General features: G+C 49.3%; 3 protein-coding genes across 5 annotated transcripts in view; all 3 read right to left on the bottom strand.

The window, feature by feature from the left end:
- The window catches only part of Aoc3 (amine oxidase copper containing 3), a 6,434-nt gene extending 3,849 nt beyond the window's left edge, over window positions 1–2,585 (bottom strand). Inside the window, exon 1 of the mRNA XM_031351556.1 lies at window positions 682–2,585. Coding sequence (XP_031207416.1) covers window positions 682–2,281 — 1,600 coding nt within the window. The 5' untranslated portion in view covers window positions 2,282–2,585. The remainder of the gene's footprint in view (window positions 1–681) is intronic.
- An 813-nt stretch (window positions 2,586–3,398) lies between these two features.
- On the bottom strand, window positions 3,399–9,126 carry Aoc2 (amine oxidase copper containing 2). Of its 2 annotated transcripts, none has more exons than XM_031353811.1 (4): window positions 6,759–9,126; window positions 4,490–4,775; window positions 4,164–4,293; window positions 3,399–3,888 (listed from the first exon to the last, which is right to left on the bottom strand). In XM_031353811.1, exons 1-4 carry the CDS (start codon window positions 8,347–8,349, stop codon window positions 3,622–3,624), a joined length of 2,274 nt encoding a protein of 757 aa, XP_031209671.1. In that variant the 5' UTR covers window positions 8,350–9,126; the 3' UTR covers window positions 3,399–3,621. The 2 variants fall into 2 exon arrangements, with proteins under 2 accessions (XP_031209671.1, XP_031209672.1); XM_031353812.1 differs by having other exon boundaries at window positions 3,707–3,888; window positions 4,160–4,293.
- Window positions 9,127–10,083: 957 nt separating this feature from the next.
- The window catches only part of Psme3 (proteasome activator subunit 3), a 7,659-nt gene continuing 5,062 nt past the window's right edge, over window positions 10,084–12,680 (bottom strand). For both annotated transcript variants that reach the window (XM_031352903.1, XM_031352902.1), the window contains exon 11: window positions 10,084–11,813. In XM_031352903.1, coding sequence (XP_031208763.1) covers window positions 11,733–11,813 — 81 coding nt within the window. In that variant the 3' untranslated portion in view covers window positions 10,084–11,732. The remainder of the gene's footprint in view (window positions 11,814–12,680) is intronic.

Raw genomic sequence — 12,680 nt, 5'->3', positions numbered from 1 at the left:
AAAAAAAAAGTGGCCTAACGGGCAGGGGTAACACTTTGACCTAGTAAGAGTTTTGAGAGATTTCATAGTCAGAATAGAAAACAAACAAACAAACAAACAAAACTCCGAGTGATGGCTCAATGTAGGGAAGAAAAAAGACAAAGATGATCTTCAGGAAATCTTGGAGCCTCAGCTATCTCTGTGATCACAAACTCCAGGAGCCAGCTGGAACTCTCCGCTCTCCACAGTATCCAGGGTACCCTGCACCGAAGGGAACAGTGCCCAGAAAGAGATCAGGGAAGAGGAGGGCCTCTCTCCCAAGGAAATGGAGAGCAATGCTTCTTCCAAGACTGGCTTGCATGCCCAGGGACTTTGCAGGCCCAAACACATCTTCCAGCACTGCAACCACAGGCCGGACAGAGCCGAGTTGGAAAGCAAACAGCTGCTTGCTTGAACAGAGGCCCACATAAACTCAAGAGACCCCAGGAAGCCAGACCTAGCCTTCTCCCTGGGGTTAGCCATTTCCCAAGATGTCGTAGTTGTAAGGAGGTCATGGATAGAATCTGGCAACTTTGAAGGAAGCTTAAGATCCAAATAAAACTCAACAGCCTCTTCTCTCCCAGCCAGACCGAAGTGAAGCGTTAGCCACCACCCCCACCCCCGCCAATCTTTCTTTTGTGAGTAACCTACATGATGCCTTACCTGCCACATCCAGATCCACTTTGAAGTGAGCACTGTGGGTGTGCACCGTGCCCAGCGTGTGCTCCGCAACTCGGTTCCCAAACTTCTCACCAGCACCGAAGAAGAAAGCTGAGCTGATATAGCCCGTGGCGTGGAATTTGATTTCTATAGCCCCATTGGGGTGGAAGACCATGTCCCATACATAGTCATAATTGAGCAAGGTAGACACGGATCTGACCACAAGCACCGTCTCCGCAACACCCCCAAAATAGTGGGAGTAGAAATCTGAGTGGTGCCGCCGGAGTGGGAGGCCCTGGTTCTGTTCAAACACACAAAATGCATCACGTAGTGTCTTGGGGGTCTGAGACTCCAGAAGGAAGTGCCAGTCCACATAGGTGGCGAGGTAAGGACAGTCTACCCCACGGGTCAGTGGGGTAGAGTATTTGCCAATGCCAAAGCTACCATCCATATAGCAGGTTGACATTGATGCTGGGGAATTTCCACCATACAGGGCTATGGCCTCCTGGACACTAATTTCATAGGCCACCCTCTCCCCTTGAAAGCGGATATCAAAGATCCTTGGGCCACTGAAAGCTCCAAGTCCAAAAGAAAAAGCCCACAAGGAGGAAGTCACTTGACTCCCCTGGACACTGAACCGGGGTCCCTGAGGATGGAACTGCAGAGGAGGAGCTGGGCCTGGTGGCACTGAGGACTTTAGAGACCAGGACCCACCTGTACCATTGTTTGGGACCAATACCACATTCACCAGGCCAGCCTCAAACTGGTCCTCCAGCTGAGTCAGACTCTCATAATAACGGCCTTGATAGAATACTTTCTGGATGGTCCACAGGGCGGGATCCAGGGCCTTGTGATCTATCAGAAGCTCCAAGCCAATGGGTTGAGGGTAAAACCCAGCCCCTGAGAGATTGTAATATAAGCCAAACCAGGTAGCCCGGTCCCCTGATTGCAAGCCACGGGGGGCTGTAGTCATTTTTAGCAGATTCTGTCCCTGGTGTTTGTAGAAGCAACAGTGATGGAGGAGTCCAGAAGCTCGGGGCAGCTCTCTGTGGAAGATCATCTCCTCGATATCCCGATACTCTCTGCCCAACACAGGACGCCGGTAGTAGGGCAGGGGGCCACCATGGCGCTCCACAGTCACATCCCGCATGTAGGAGGGGTGAGGCAGGGGCCCCACCACCAGCTCACTCACATTGGGCTTAGGCTGTCCACCAAAGAAGATGACGGCCAGTGCCTCCCGCACAGGTGGGGGCCCCCCTCTGTCCAGGTGGGCCAGGGCTGCAGCCTTGGCAGGCAGCTGCAACTCTACTGAGAAGACACAGTTGTCCGAAGGTCGAGCCTGGGCAGCATCCACCAGCCCTGGCCCCAGGTGCTTGGTCAGAAAGCTCATCACAGCTGTCAGCTCCTCTGGGCTCAGGTCTGCAAACAGCTGGCTCTGGCTAGGGTGTGTCCGGGGCTGGACACTAGGAAGAACGGAGGGGCAATGAAGAGGTTGGCTCAGTCCGCCCCCATCTCCGCTCCTGCCAGCTAGCAAGACACAAACCAAAGCAAAGATGGTGATGACAGCCAGGGAAAGGAGCACCAGGGTGGTCTTCTGGGTCATTGTTCCTTGAGGATGGACAGAAATGGACTCCTGTTGGCTGGGGTCTTCCAGGCGCTAGGCAATAGCAGAGCTTCTTCCTAGCCTGACGCTTTTGCCAGGATGGGAAGGAGCAGGGAAGCAGGAGCCAGGGTTGGGAGGCGGATCTGAGCTGGCTGCAGCTGATATCCACAGACCTTACATGGCACTGTGCTCCAGCTTCCAAGTCAGAGTGCTCTCTGGGTCAGGGTTGGGGTTGGGGAGAGCTAGGGTTGAGGGGAGGGGGAAGGATCCAGTCTGTGTATGGAAATCCACTGCCAGAAAGTAACTGGGTCTGCCCCACAGCCCTGTGCCCGCAGACTTCTTCCCCAGCTCCCACCTTATGAAGGCTGGATGTTTTCTTTACATTTACCATGAAATATTGTCTTGCCAAGGAAACCACCCCCCTCCTTCTAGTCTCTTTTCCAAAAAGATTCCTTGGCCAGGCTTACCTACCCTCCCTGCCCCCGCCCTGTGGCTCTTACTAATTTCCTTGGCCAGAGTCCTTGATATCCTCCTGGGATAAAGTTCTACATGTTTTAAAAAAGCCAAGTAGAATAAACTCAAGTATAAGTTTTGCAAACCATTTTATTATCAATGTACATTTAACAGCCATTCCTTCTAGATACACACACACACACACACACACACACACACACACACACACACAAGAAGCCTGGTTTGATACTGTGAACACTAGTGAGTTTTGAAATGATAGAACTTTTGGTATTTGAGTATTCCAAAACACTTTTTTTTTTAAAAAAAATAAATTATCATTTCAATAACTAGCAGAAGCCAGGGGTTGTAGTGCATATCTTTAATTCCAGTAGTCTGGAGGCAGAGGCAGGCAGATCTCTGTGAGTTGAAGCCAACCTTGTCCTCATAGCAAAATCCAGGACAGCCAGGGCCACACAGAAAGACCCTGTCTCAAATAGAAACAAATACAAAAGACAGGCAGGAAGCAAGAATCAACCCACAGGGGATGCCCAGGTCTTTAGCGCAGAAAGACTGCTTTCTAAGGAACAGAGGATGGGAACCTGGGGGGCAGGTGATAAAAACAGGGACAGAACAGAGGAGTGTGTGCATCCCATCCTTTTTTTTTTTTTTTTTAAGATTTATTTTATTTATATGAGTACACTATAGCTGTCTTTAGACACACCAGAAGAGGGCATCAGATCCCATTACAAATGGTTGTGAGCCACCATGAGGTTGCTGGGAATTGAACTCAGGACCTCTGGAAGAGCAGCCAGTGCTCTTAACCACTGAGCCATCTCTCCAGCCCACATTCCATCCTCCTATCCTGGGGTCTTGCCACAGCCTCAGGCCTATAAGCCTTCATAGGAAAAGGAGGGCAGGTTGGGGACACAGTCTGCCAGTTGTTGGGTGCAGGCCACAGGGTTGATGCTACAGAGCCCGGCATCCTGGTCCCTCTCAAAGTACACACTGCCAGGGGAGAAGATAGAGGGATCTTCATTGAAGAAATTGTAGGGTCGGAGCAAGAAGCCTACTCTGTTTCCCACAGTCACTGTGTTGGGGATGTCCTCAGCATGGGGGATGTGCAGAAAACTGGCTGTCACCCAAGCCACCAGATCCTGTAGGAGGAGAGAAGAGTTGGAGGCCAAGAATCACCTCTTAGCTGCCATTTCCCAACCTCCAGCCTCAGCCTGGCTTCTGCAGCTGCCAGACGCATTCCTATACCCCTATACCGAATGAATATCTAATAACCTGTGTAGATTATTAGGCTGGGCAGGGTGCCCCTGCTGTGACTAATTTCCCCCTAGTAAGGATAACCTGTATTGGACAGAGGCTGGACAGCCAAGACATCAGGAAGAGATGGCTTTCTCCCGTTATCTCTAAACCTACCAACCTCTCCTAAAAGGGTTTCATTGTTGATGAAGTCAGCAAAGACCATAGTCGGGGTCCGCATGTCATTCTGGTAATAGATGCTGCTGCTGTGGGGCTCTGCCTCCTTCCTCTGGGTCACCACAAGCTGGTATCTGGCCAGGAATTGTAGAAAGGCAGTGTTGGAAAAAAAAAAAAAAATCAGAGAGCTTTACAAGCCTAGAATCCCTTGGATCAGATTGATACCATTTCCCATCCCCGAGATGTTTGAATTTGAAGGCAGGTCCAGGATGTGTGAGTGCTGAGGGGGACAGGGCTTCCCTCACCCCCCATTCTCAGGGTCCTCCTCACCTCCCCCAGCTGAGAGCCCTCTCCACGTCGCTCTCCAAAGGTACATGCACACCAGGAGGGCTGTGGATCTGGATTCGGTACCCTCGCTGGTGACCCCAGGCATTGGTCTGGTTGGTAGCCAGGTAAAGGTATCGAGGAAGAGGGCTCCCCCAGGGAAATGCAGCCAGGTCCTCCCTGCTCAGGACCTGCCTGGTCAGCTGTGGGCGCTGTAGCTGAAGCTCTGGGTTCCAGGGGGCTGCTACAGGTTTAAAGACCACATCTTCAGCTACCACCCAGTTTTTCAAACCTGTCAGGTTAAGGAAAGGGAGAGTTCTACACCAGGTGAGGTTGCTGAGACAGGATCCCTGGGTGCCTAAAGCACTGGCCTGGCCAAAGGCATCAGGGAACATCCTGTGCTGGGAGGATGAATCTGGGCAAGTGCTAGCCTGGCTTTTCAAACCTACCATATTTCAATAGGATAACCATCAGTCATGTGTGGCTATTTATATTAAAAATGTGGCTCTCCAAGAGCAGTAGCTATATTTAAAGAGCTCAGTATTGCTAGGCATAATCGTACATACCTGCAATCCAGCACTTGGGAGGCAGGAGCAGGAGATGACTGCAAAGTCAAGGCCAAACTGATCTACATAGAGAGACCTCCAAGGTAATCAGAGCTAAACAAGGAGACTCTGTCTTAAAATAAATAAACAAATAAATAGACAGACAGGCAAATAAATAAAAGGGAGTCCAAAGACTGTCTACTATACAGTGAAACCCAGCCTCAAATAAACAAATAAGCAAACAAACTGCTTGGAAGCCACATACAGCTAGATACAAAATGTTCCATCAATCAATCAAGCAATCAATCAAAGCAAGCAAGCAAACTGCTTGGCAGACACATGTGGCTAAATACAAAATGTTTCTGCTCTTGCAGAAGGTTCTATCAGCATTAGCCTACCCAGTAGGCCTTACAAGGGTTTTCTTCTAATTCCCACTTTCTAAATCTCTACAGCAAATATAACTAATGCTGTTTTATGGCTCTGCTCAATACACAGAAAACCACACATGCTGACTAGAACACTCCCGACTATGAGACTTGTCTTGAATTGACCTGGAAAACTCAAGTCCTTTCCCCAGCCCCTGTACACTCATCCCAGCTCTAGGACTCCAGCACTCAGCGCAGGGGACACTAGTGACCATCTCTTTCAAAAGTATGATTCATAGCTTTCCATCACCCAAGAGCTTCTTAAATCCCACTGCACCCAAACCCTGCACCACCCAACACAGTACTTCATCACGTTCTTGAGGGTCAGGACATTTGGTTCCCTGAAATGTAACCACAATGCACACACTATAAACCTAGTAACTGATAGCTTGGCTCTTTAATGTCCAGAGCTGTTGAAGATAATTTTCCAATTGGAGATTCACAGTACTCAGGTTAGACTAGAATCTATTGCCACTATGTTTGTCTTACTTTTCCTAACCCTCTCTACCCCCACAAAACAAAACAAAACAAAACAAAACCCAAGCACAAGTACAGTGTGCAGTGTGCTCATACCAGGACTTCATACTCAAGACAGAATTTCACAAGACACAGACATCACACTTGGACAGCCACTTCCAGGTCTCATCTCCCCTGCCTTCCTTAGTTTCCCCAATGTAAAACGGAGGTCTGCTGGATTTTGCTTCTTTCTGGGTCCATGTCTGTGTTTTTATGAGCTTGTTTTCTGTCCTCCATACTTGCAGCCAGCCTATCGCAGACTTGCCATAATAGTAGACAGTTCACAGTGATGAAAGGATAGGGTGGCCTTCTCCACACAGCTTAAGCAGCACTAACTGCAGAGATACCCCAGCCCCTCCCCACCTACAACACACATCCCCACCCTACTGAAAGCACTTCACTCAGACTTCTGGTTACTTCTGCTCAGTTCCCTGCCCCTCCACCTACCCTAAGCTCAAGTAACAAGTGCCCGGCCTCTAGCTCCATTCAGTTCCCTCAGAGTAAATCCATTTCCCCAGAGGGTCCCTCAAGGCTAAGGCAGCCAGGTAGTCATTTTACTTAAACTAGCTTTACAACTGCAAATCTGGAGGGAGGGGGTCAGAGGGTAGGAACTGGCAAGAGAACCGCTTTCCCCTTCGACTGCAGCTGCTCTCAAGACTCTCCTCTCTCCCTTCCCATACCCAGAGGGGTTAGATGGCCCTCTAAACCTTTCAGAGATCACTCCTTGATCTGGGGACTTCCTGCCCTGCACCCCACTCCCAACTTTCAAGCCTCAACCTAAGAACTCACCTGCCACGTCGAGGTCCAGTTTGAAGTGGAAAGCATGTGTGTGCACCGCTCCCAGCACTCTTTCCCCCACACGGTTGCCAAAGAGGAGACTTTCAGCTCCTCCACTCAGGAAAGCTGTGTTGATATAGCCTGTGGCATGGACACGAGCTTCAAGTGCCCCATTTGGGTGCAGCATAAAGTCCCAGATGTAGTCATAGTTGCCCACTGATGATACCGACCTGACCACAAGGCTTGAACTGGCCAAACCACCATAGAAATGACCCCCAATGCCATTGTGATGCCTTCGAAGGGGTAGCCCCTGGGCCTCCTCAAATACACACACAGCCCCTGGGAGCAGCCGGACTGACCCTGTGCCCACCAGTACATGGATGTCCACCATTGTGGCTTGATAGGGGCAATCCACCCCTCGAACCAAGGCTCGGCTGTTTTGACCAAGCCCATAGCTGCTGTCCAAGTACCGGGTCGTCATTGTTTTGGGGGAATCAGCACCATAAACTGTCAGACACTCCTGGACACTGACTTCATAAGCCACACGCTCACCCTTGAACCGAATATCAAAAATTCTTAAGCCACTGAACACCCCATGACCAAAGGTAAATGTCCAGAGGGGAGATATCACTGAGTTTGCCTGTATGTTATACTGGGGACCCTGGAGTGAGAACTGAAGAGGAAGAAGAGGAGGGTCTGGAGTGACTCTAGCCCTCAGGGAGGAAGCTCCATTTGGTGTGGGTAGAGGGACCGGAATCACTTCTAGGCGGCCAGCTTTAAACTCCCTTTCCAACTGGGCCAAGTCTGCATAATAATGCCCAAGGTAGAAGACCTGTCGGACTACCCAGAGGGCAGGGTCCAGGGCCCCGTGGTCCAACAGTAGCTCCAGCCCTACAGGGTGAAGAAATACTCCAAGACCCGAGATGTTATGGTAGAGGGCTATCCAGGTAGCCCGGTCGCCTGCATGGAAGCCACTAGCAGTAGAATGCAGAGGTGCCAAGGTGGAGCCATTGTAGTTCAAGACAGAAGCCAGAAAGGTGGGTGCCTTTGGTAGCTCCATTTCTTTCAAATGCCTCCATATCTGAACAAACTCAGCTTTCTGCATGGGGCGCCGGTAGTAGGGCAGGGGGCCACCATGGCGCTCCACAGTCACATCCCGCATGTAGGAGGGGTGAGGCAGGGGCCCCACCACCAGCTCACTCACATTGGGCTTAGGCTGTCCACCAAAGAAGATGACGGCCAGTGCCTCCCGCACAGGTGGGGGCCCCCCTCTGTCCAGGTGGGCCAGGGCTGCAGCCTTGGCAGGCAGCTGCAACTCTACTGAGAAGACACAGTTGTCCGAAGGTCGAGCCTGGGCAGCATCCACCAGCCCTGGCCCCAGGTGCTTGGTCAGAAAGCTCATCACAGCTGTCAGCTCCTCTGGGCTCAGGTCTGCAAACAGCTGGCTCTGGCTAGGGTGTGTCCAGGGATGAATTCTGGGAGGTGTGGAAGGGCATTGAGGAGACTGGCTGGAACTGCCTTGCCTGGTCAGCAAGACACAGGCCAGAACAAAGGCAGTAAGGAAAGACAGCACCAGAAGTACCAGCAGCACCTTGGAACTCATGGCTGATGCTGAGCTGCACCAGTCCTACTAGCTCTTTTCTGTTTCTGACATCAAGGCAGGCTTATATTCAGGATGATGGAGAGGAATGGACTAAAACTCCACCCTGTGGGCTGGACAGGAAATTTCTGGTCTTGCTTTAAATAGTTCTGTTCCAATTTTCTGTCCTGTGTCTGGCTGAGACATTACTTCCACCTACACAGCTTGCTCCTGTCCCTAAACTTTGACTGCCAATGGTCACTAACTACTAAATTTCATCATTTAGACCAGATGAGAAGGCATGAGGTGGGTAATGGTGCCAAACTACCTGAGAAGGTAGTGTTGATACACACTCAAAGGAGTGCACCACACAAGTACTAAAAGCAAAACAAACAACTCCCAGCAGAATTGCACTCCAACCCACAGTTCCTGGATCCACTGCCCAACTTAGGAGGGAGCAGTCAGCTCTGCCCGGGACCTAATAAAGTGAGTGCCTGACTTGGGAAACACAGGTCTTCTTCTAACCAGTCAGTGAAAAGACTGGTTGAGTTTGAGCTTTGTGTTCAGGTCTATACAATGATCCAGTCCAAGTTGTGTAGCCTTAAAGGAACTACTTATCCTGAGTTTCTTCCTATGAAGGCACATGGGGTATGGTCATTTATATTGATAACACCAACACTCAGGAGTTCTGTGAGTTCAGGGCCAACTAAGCTACATAGTAAATTATATATAGGTTAACCTAGGTGATACCCTCCCTTCCTTAAAAAGTAAAAAGCAAGCCGGGCAGTGGTGGCGCACGCCTTTAATCCTAGCACTTGGGAGGCAGAGGCAGGCGGATTTCCGAGTTCGAGGCCAGCCTGGTCTACAGAGTGAGTACCGGGACAGCCGGGGCTACAGAGAGAAACCCTGTCTCAAAAAACCAAAAAAAAATAAAAAAAAATAAAAAAAGTAAAAAGCACCGCCAGGTAATGGCACTACAGCTAGGCAGTGGTACTACATGCCTTTAATCCCAGCACTCAGGAGACAAGGAGATCTCTGTTGAGTGCAAGGCCAGCCTGGTCCCTAGGACAGCCAGAGCTACACAGAGAAAACTGTCTTGACAAAACAAAACAAACAAAAGTGAATGAATATGTAAAAATGCATAAAAGTACTCTATAGATTGCTTTCGATTAAAATGTAGTCATGCACAGTAAGTGCTTAGTAACCCTGGGGGCGGGCGGGCGGGCAGGCAGGCAGGCAGGCAGGCAGAGCTGTTAGCTAGTGGCTCTAAGCTCTGGACAGAATGCCTCCCCCCTTCCTGGAGACAATGAGAGTCTCACTGTCAGGAGCTAAGTGAGGACATGTTATTTCAGAGGGATGTAAGCTTCCTATGGGCACTTTGGGTCATTATAAACCAGTACCAGGAGTTCCGTCAAAAAAGTTGAAGCAGTACATAGAGAGGCAAGCTAGTAAAGAGGAAAAGGACTAGATGCCTTGCCCACACGTAACCACAGCAGCCTCTGCTGGCAGCTCAGGGTATCACCGGGAAAGACCTGGGATCTGCTGAAGACAGGCAGCTTTCACACACAACAGGAACCACCTCCTTCCAGCTCCTCAGCTTAGTTCTTGCCACCATGAAGAGAAACAAAGCAGTTCATCTAGCAAGTTCACACAAGAGACCGGCCAGAGTGACTGTGAAGATGGGTGTCTGAATGCTCATGTGTGACCACCATGTATGTCCCTTATGTCCCTCAGTCACCAGAGTATGGCACCACTGTCTGCAGTTTTAGAAAGAGGTCAAAGTACCTGTATTTTTAATAATTTCTTGACATGGTAAAAGAATTTTACATTACAATCCAAGGAAGGAGGGGCAAAGGAACAATCAGACAAAAAGGAAAACTGAGAAACACATGGAGGGAGGAGGGAAGGGGTTCAGCTGGCAGGGATCTGAGGGTGGGTAGGTGTACTGCCCAACGAAAATGCGATTGGTTTGTTACTGAGTACTATTCATGGGAAGAGAGCATCCTGACTCCTTTCCTATAGAATGCTGGGAGTGAAAGTGATGCATCCCAGGTGGAAATATGATTGGAGATTGGAAGACGGAGAGGAATAAAAGTCAAACAGACACCGAGAGTTACTGGCAGGTTAACTGCAGAGACCAACTCTCACTTAAAAAGCTGGGGGCTGGTGGGGTTAATACAAACGTTTTAACAAGTGATATCTCTGGAAGATTCAAGAGAGGAGGCAACTCTTCTATGGGTTTGACCTTCGCAGCATATTTATACACACACGAACACACACACATGTGCACGTGTGTATGTGCACACACACATATACACATGAAATTACTGCTTTCCCTGGAAGCACAATACTATAAATACGAGAAATATTTCCCAAAGGGAAAGCATAGCGAGGAGCAGCAGCCTCTGGACCTCATAGCTGACCACTCCCTGGCCAGCGCACACGCTAGCCTAGGAGAAGGGCAAGTCGGGGCCAGAAGACCAGCTTTTGCATAATACCAAAAAGAACCTGAGTCACAGAGGGAAGGCCTTCATGAGCCCTCTGCTGCTCAGCTCTCGGTTCTCCTTCAACTTACCCTGGCACCAACGGCTACATTATCAGAAGAGGGTAGGCCTGGGACTTTTGCCTGGGTGGATGACTAAGAAAACTATCATCTGCTGAGGTGCTTGTATGTGAAGGGGCTTGAGGGGGTGGTGGTGCAGGAAGGAAGATACAATCTATAATGGAGCTGGAAGCATGTATACATGTCCCTATGTGTGTGTACATGTGTACACATGTGCATGTGAAAACCCCAGTTATAAAAACATCCAAAAGAAGCTGCAGGGATGCAGGTGAAGGCCTAGGGTATCCCTCCCCACGGTCGGGCTCAGGGTGGGATGGATGTAGGTGGAAAGCCCTAAGGCATCACCAGGGCAGGCAGGGAGGACCCAAAGTCCCACAGAAACAAGAGACACTAGCCTTGTGACAAGAAGAGATGTTCCTTCCACCTCCACTCCCCGTTCCTAAAAGACACCTAACACTTTCCCTATAGTCCTCCAGCTTTTAACCAACTAATCATCAAAAGGAAGAAAACACAAAACCTAAAACAGGGAAAGAGGGAGAGAAGGGAAAAAAAAACAACCCACAATTAGTCTTGTGCCAGTATGTTGCACAAACCTGGAGTTCTCCAGAAATTAGGACAGGCTGGGTGGGGGTGTTGGGGAAGGAGATAGAAGAGTTCCTGAGGCCTGAAAAAAGAGGTAAACACGTCACAGAACTAGATGAGAGTTTCATTAGACTCTAACTAAAAACAGAGAGGTGTGATTACTATTTCCAGCCAGTTTCCCCATCACGATAGTCAGGTAACAAACCAAGGCAATGTCGGTCTTGAGCCAGACTCACAAAGTCCCCTGGCCCTGGCCCTGGCCTCAGTACAGTGTCTCTGCATTGCTGCTCCGGGGCCGTTTGATTTTCTCAATGTTTTTCAGGATCATGTCGTGGAGAGTGACCTACAACAGGAAGGATCAAGAGATCACTCATCTGTTCAACCTCTAACTTATCAAGAGAGCAAGATGCTCCAAGCAATCGCTCACCTTATCCTACGCTCATCACTGAACCTACCTGTGGGGTAGGGCGCAACACCACCTCCTACACTCCTAAGCTGGCTCTAAGCACTGATCACACTGAAGTACAAGTCCTTTAATATGCTTCCTTGATACTAAAAGACTTTTTTTTTTAAACTCAGTAATCAAATTCTATTTTAGAAAAAAAATTGAAGTCAAGTCTGAGCTTAAACATGATCAAGATCATAGTTTCCAGACTGAAGAGCTGGCTCATCAGCCAGGAGCCAGAGTTCTTACTGCAGAAGAGCACAACTGAGTTCCTAGCACCCATGTCAAGCAACTCTCAACTATCATTAACTGCAGCTGCAGGGAATCTTGATGCCCTCTTCTGGTGGCCACAGGTGCCTGCACTCTCAAATGTGCACACATTGATACACACAGACATAACTAAAAACAAAACTAATCAAGCTGGTTATGATGGCACACATCTTTTATCCCAGCACTTGAAAGAGAGAGTCATGGAACTGTAAGTCTGTCACCAACATAGTGAGCTCCAGGCCTGCCAGGGATACACAGTGAGAACTTGTATAAGAACAAACAAGATGAATCAAACAAATCAATTACCCACTGCATGAGTACTTTGGTTACAAAGGCATCTCTCTGAATCCAAGACCCATGTTTAAGCATCCATGAGCAGTATATCACCCCCACCTAGCTAGAAAAGACACACCCAACTAGACTCGTCAGTGACTTCATGTTCTTTACTCCCAGCAGATGAATAGCTATTTCTTTTTTTTTCTTTTTCTTTTCTTT

The sequence above is a fragment of the Mastomys coucha genome, unplaced genomic scaffold (genome assembly GCF_008632895.1).
Source record: "Mastomys coucha isolate ucsf_1 unplaced genomic scaffold, UCSF_Mcou_1 pScaffold5, whole genome shotgun sequence".
NCBI classification, from domain to species: domain Eukaryota; kingdom Metazoa; phylum Chordata; class Mammalia; order Rodentia; family Muridae; genus Mastomys; species Mastomys coucha.
Note: the sequence above shows the minus strand (reverse complement) of the source record. Positions and strands in the feature narration are given on the sequence as shown.

Bases quoted from the DNA above. Each gene is read 5' to 3' on its own strand.
- Aoc2 (XM_031353811.1), bottom strand. From the start codon at position 8,349: ATGAGTTCCAAGGTGCTGCTGGTACTTCTGGTGCTGTCTTTCCTTACT. The intron at 4,294-4,489 runs GTGAGGAGGACC...ATTCCTGGCCAG, and splicing joins AGGGCTCTCAGCTGGGGGAG to ATACCAGCTTGTGGTGACCC. The intron at 3,889-4,163 runs GTTGGTAGGTTT...CTCCTCCTACAG, and splicing joins ATGAAACCCTTTTAGGAGAG to GATCTGGTGGCTTGGGTGAC.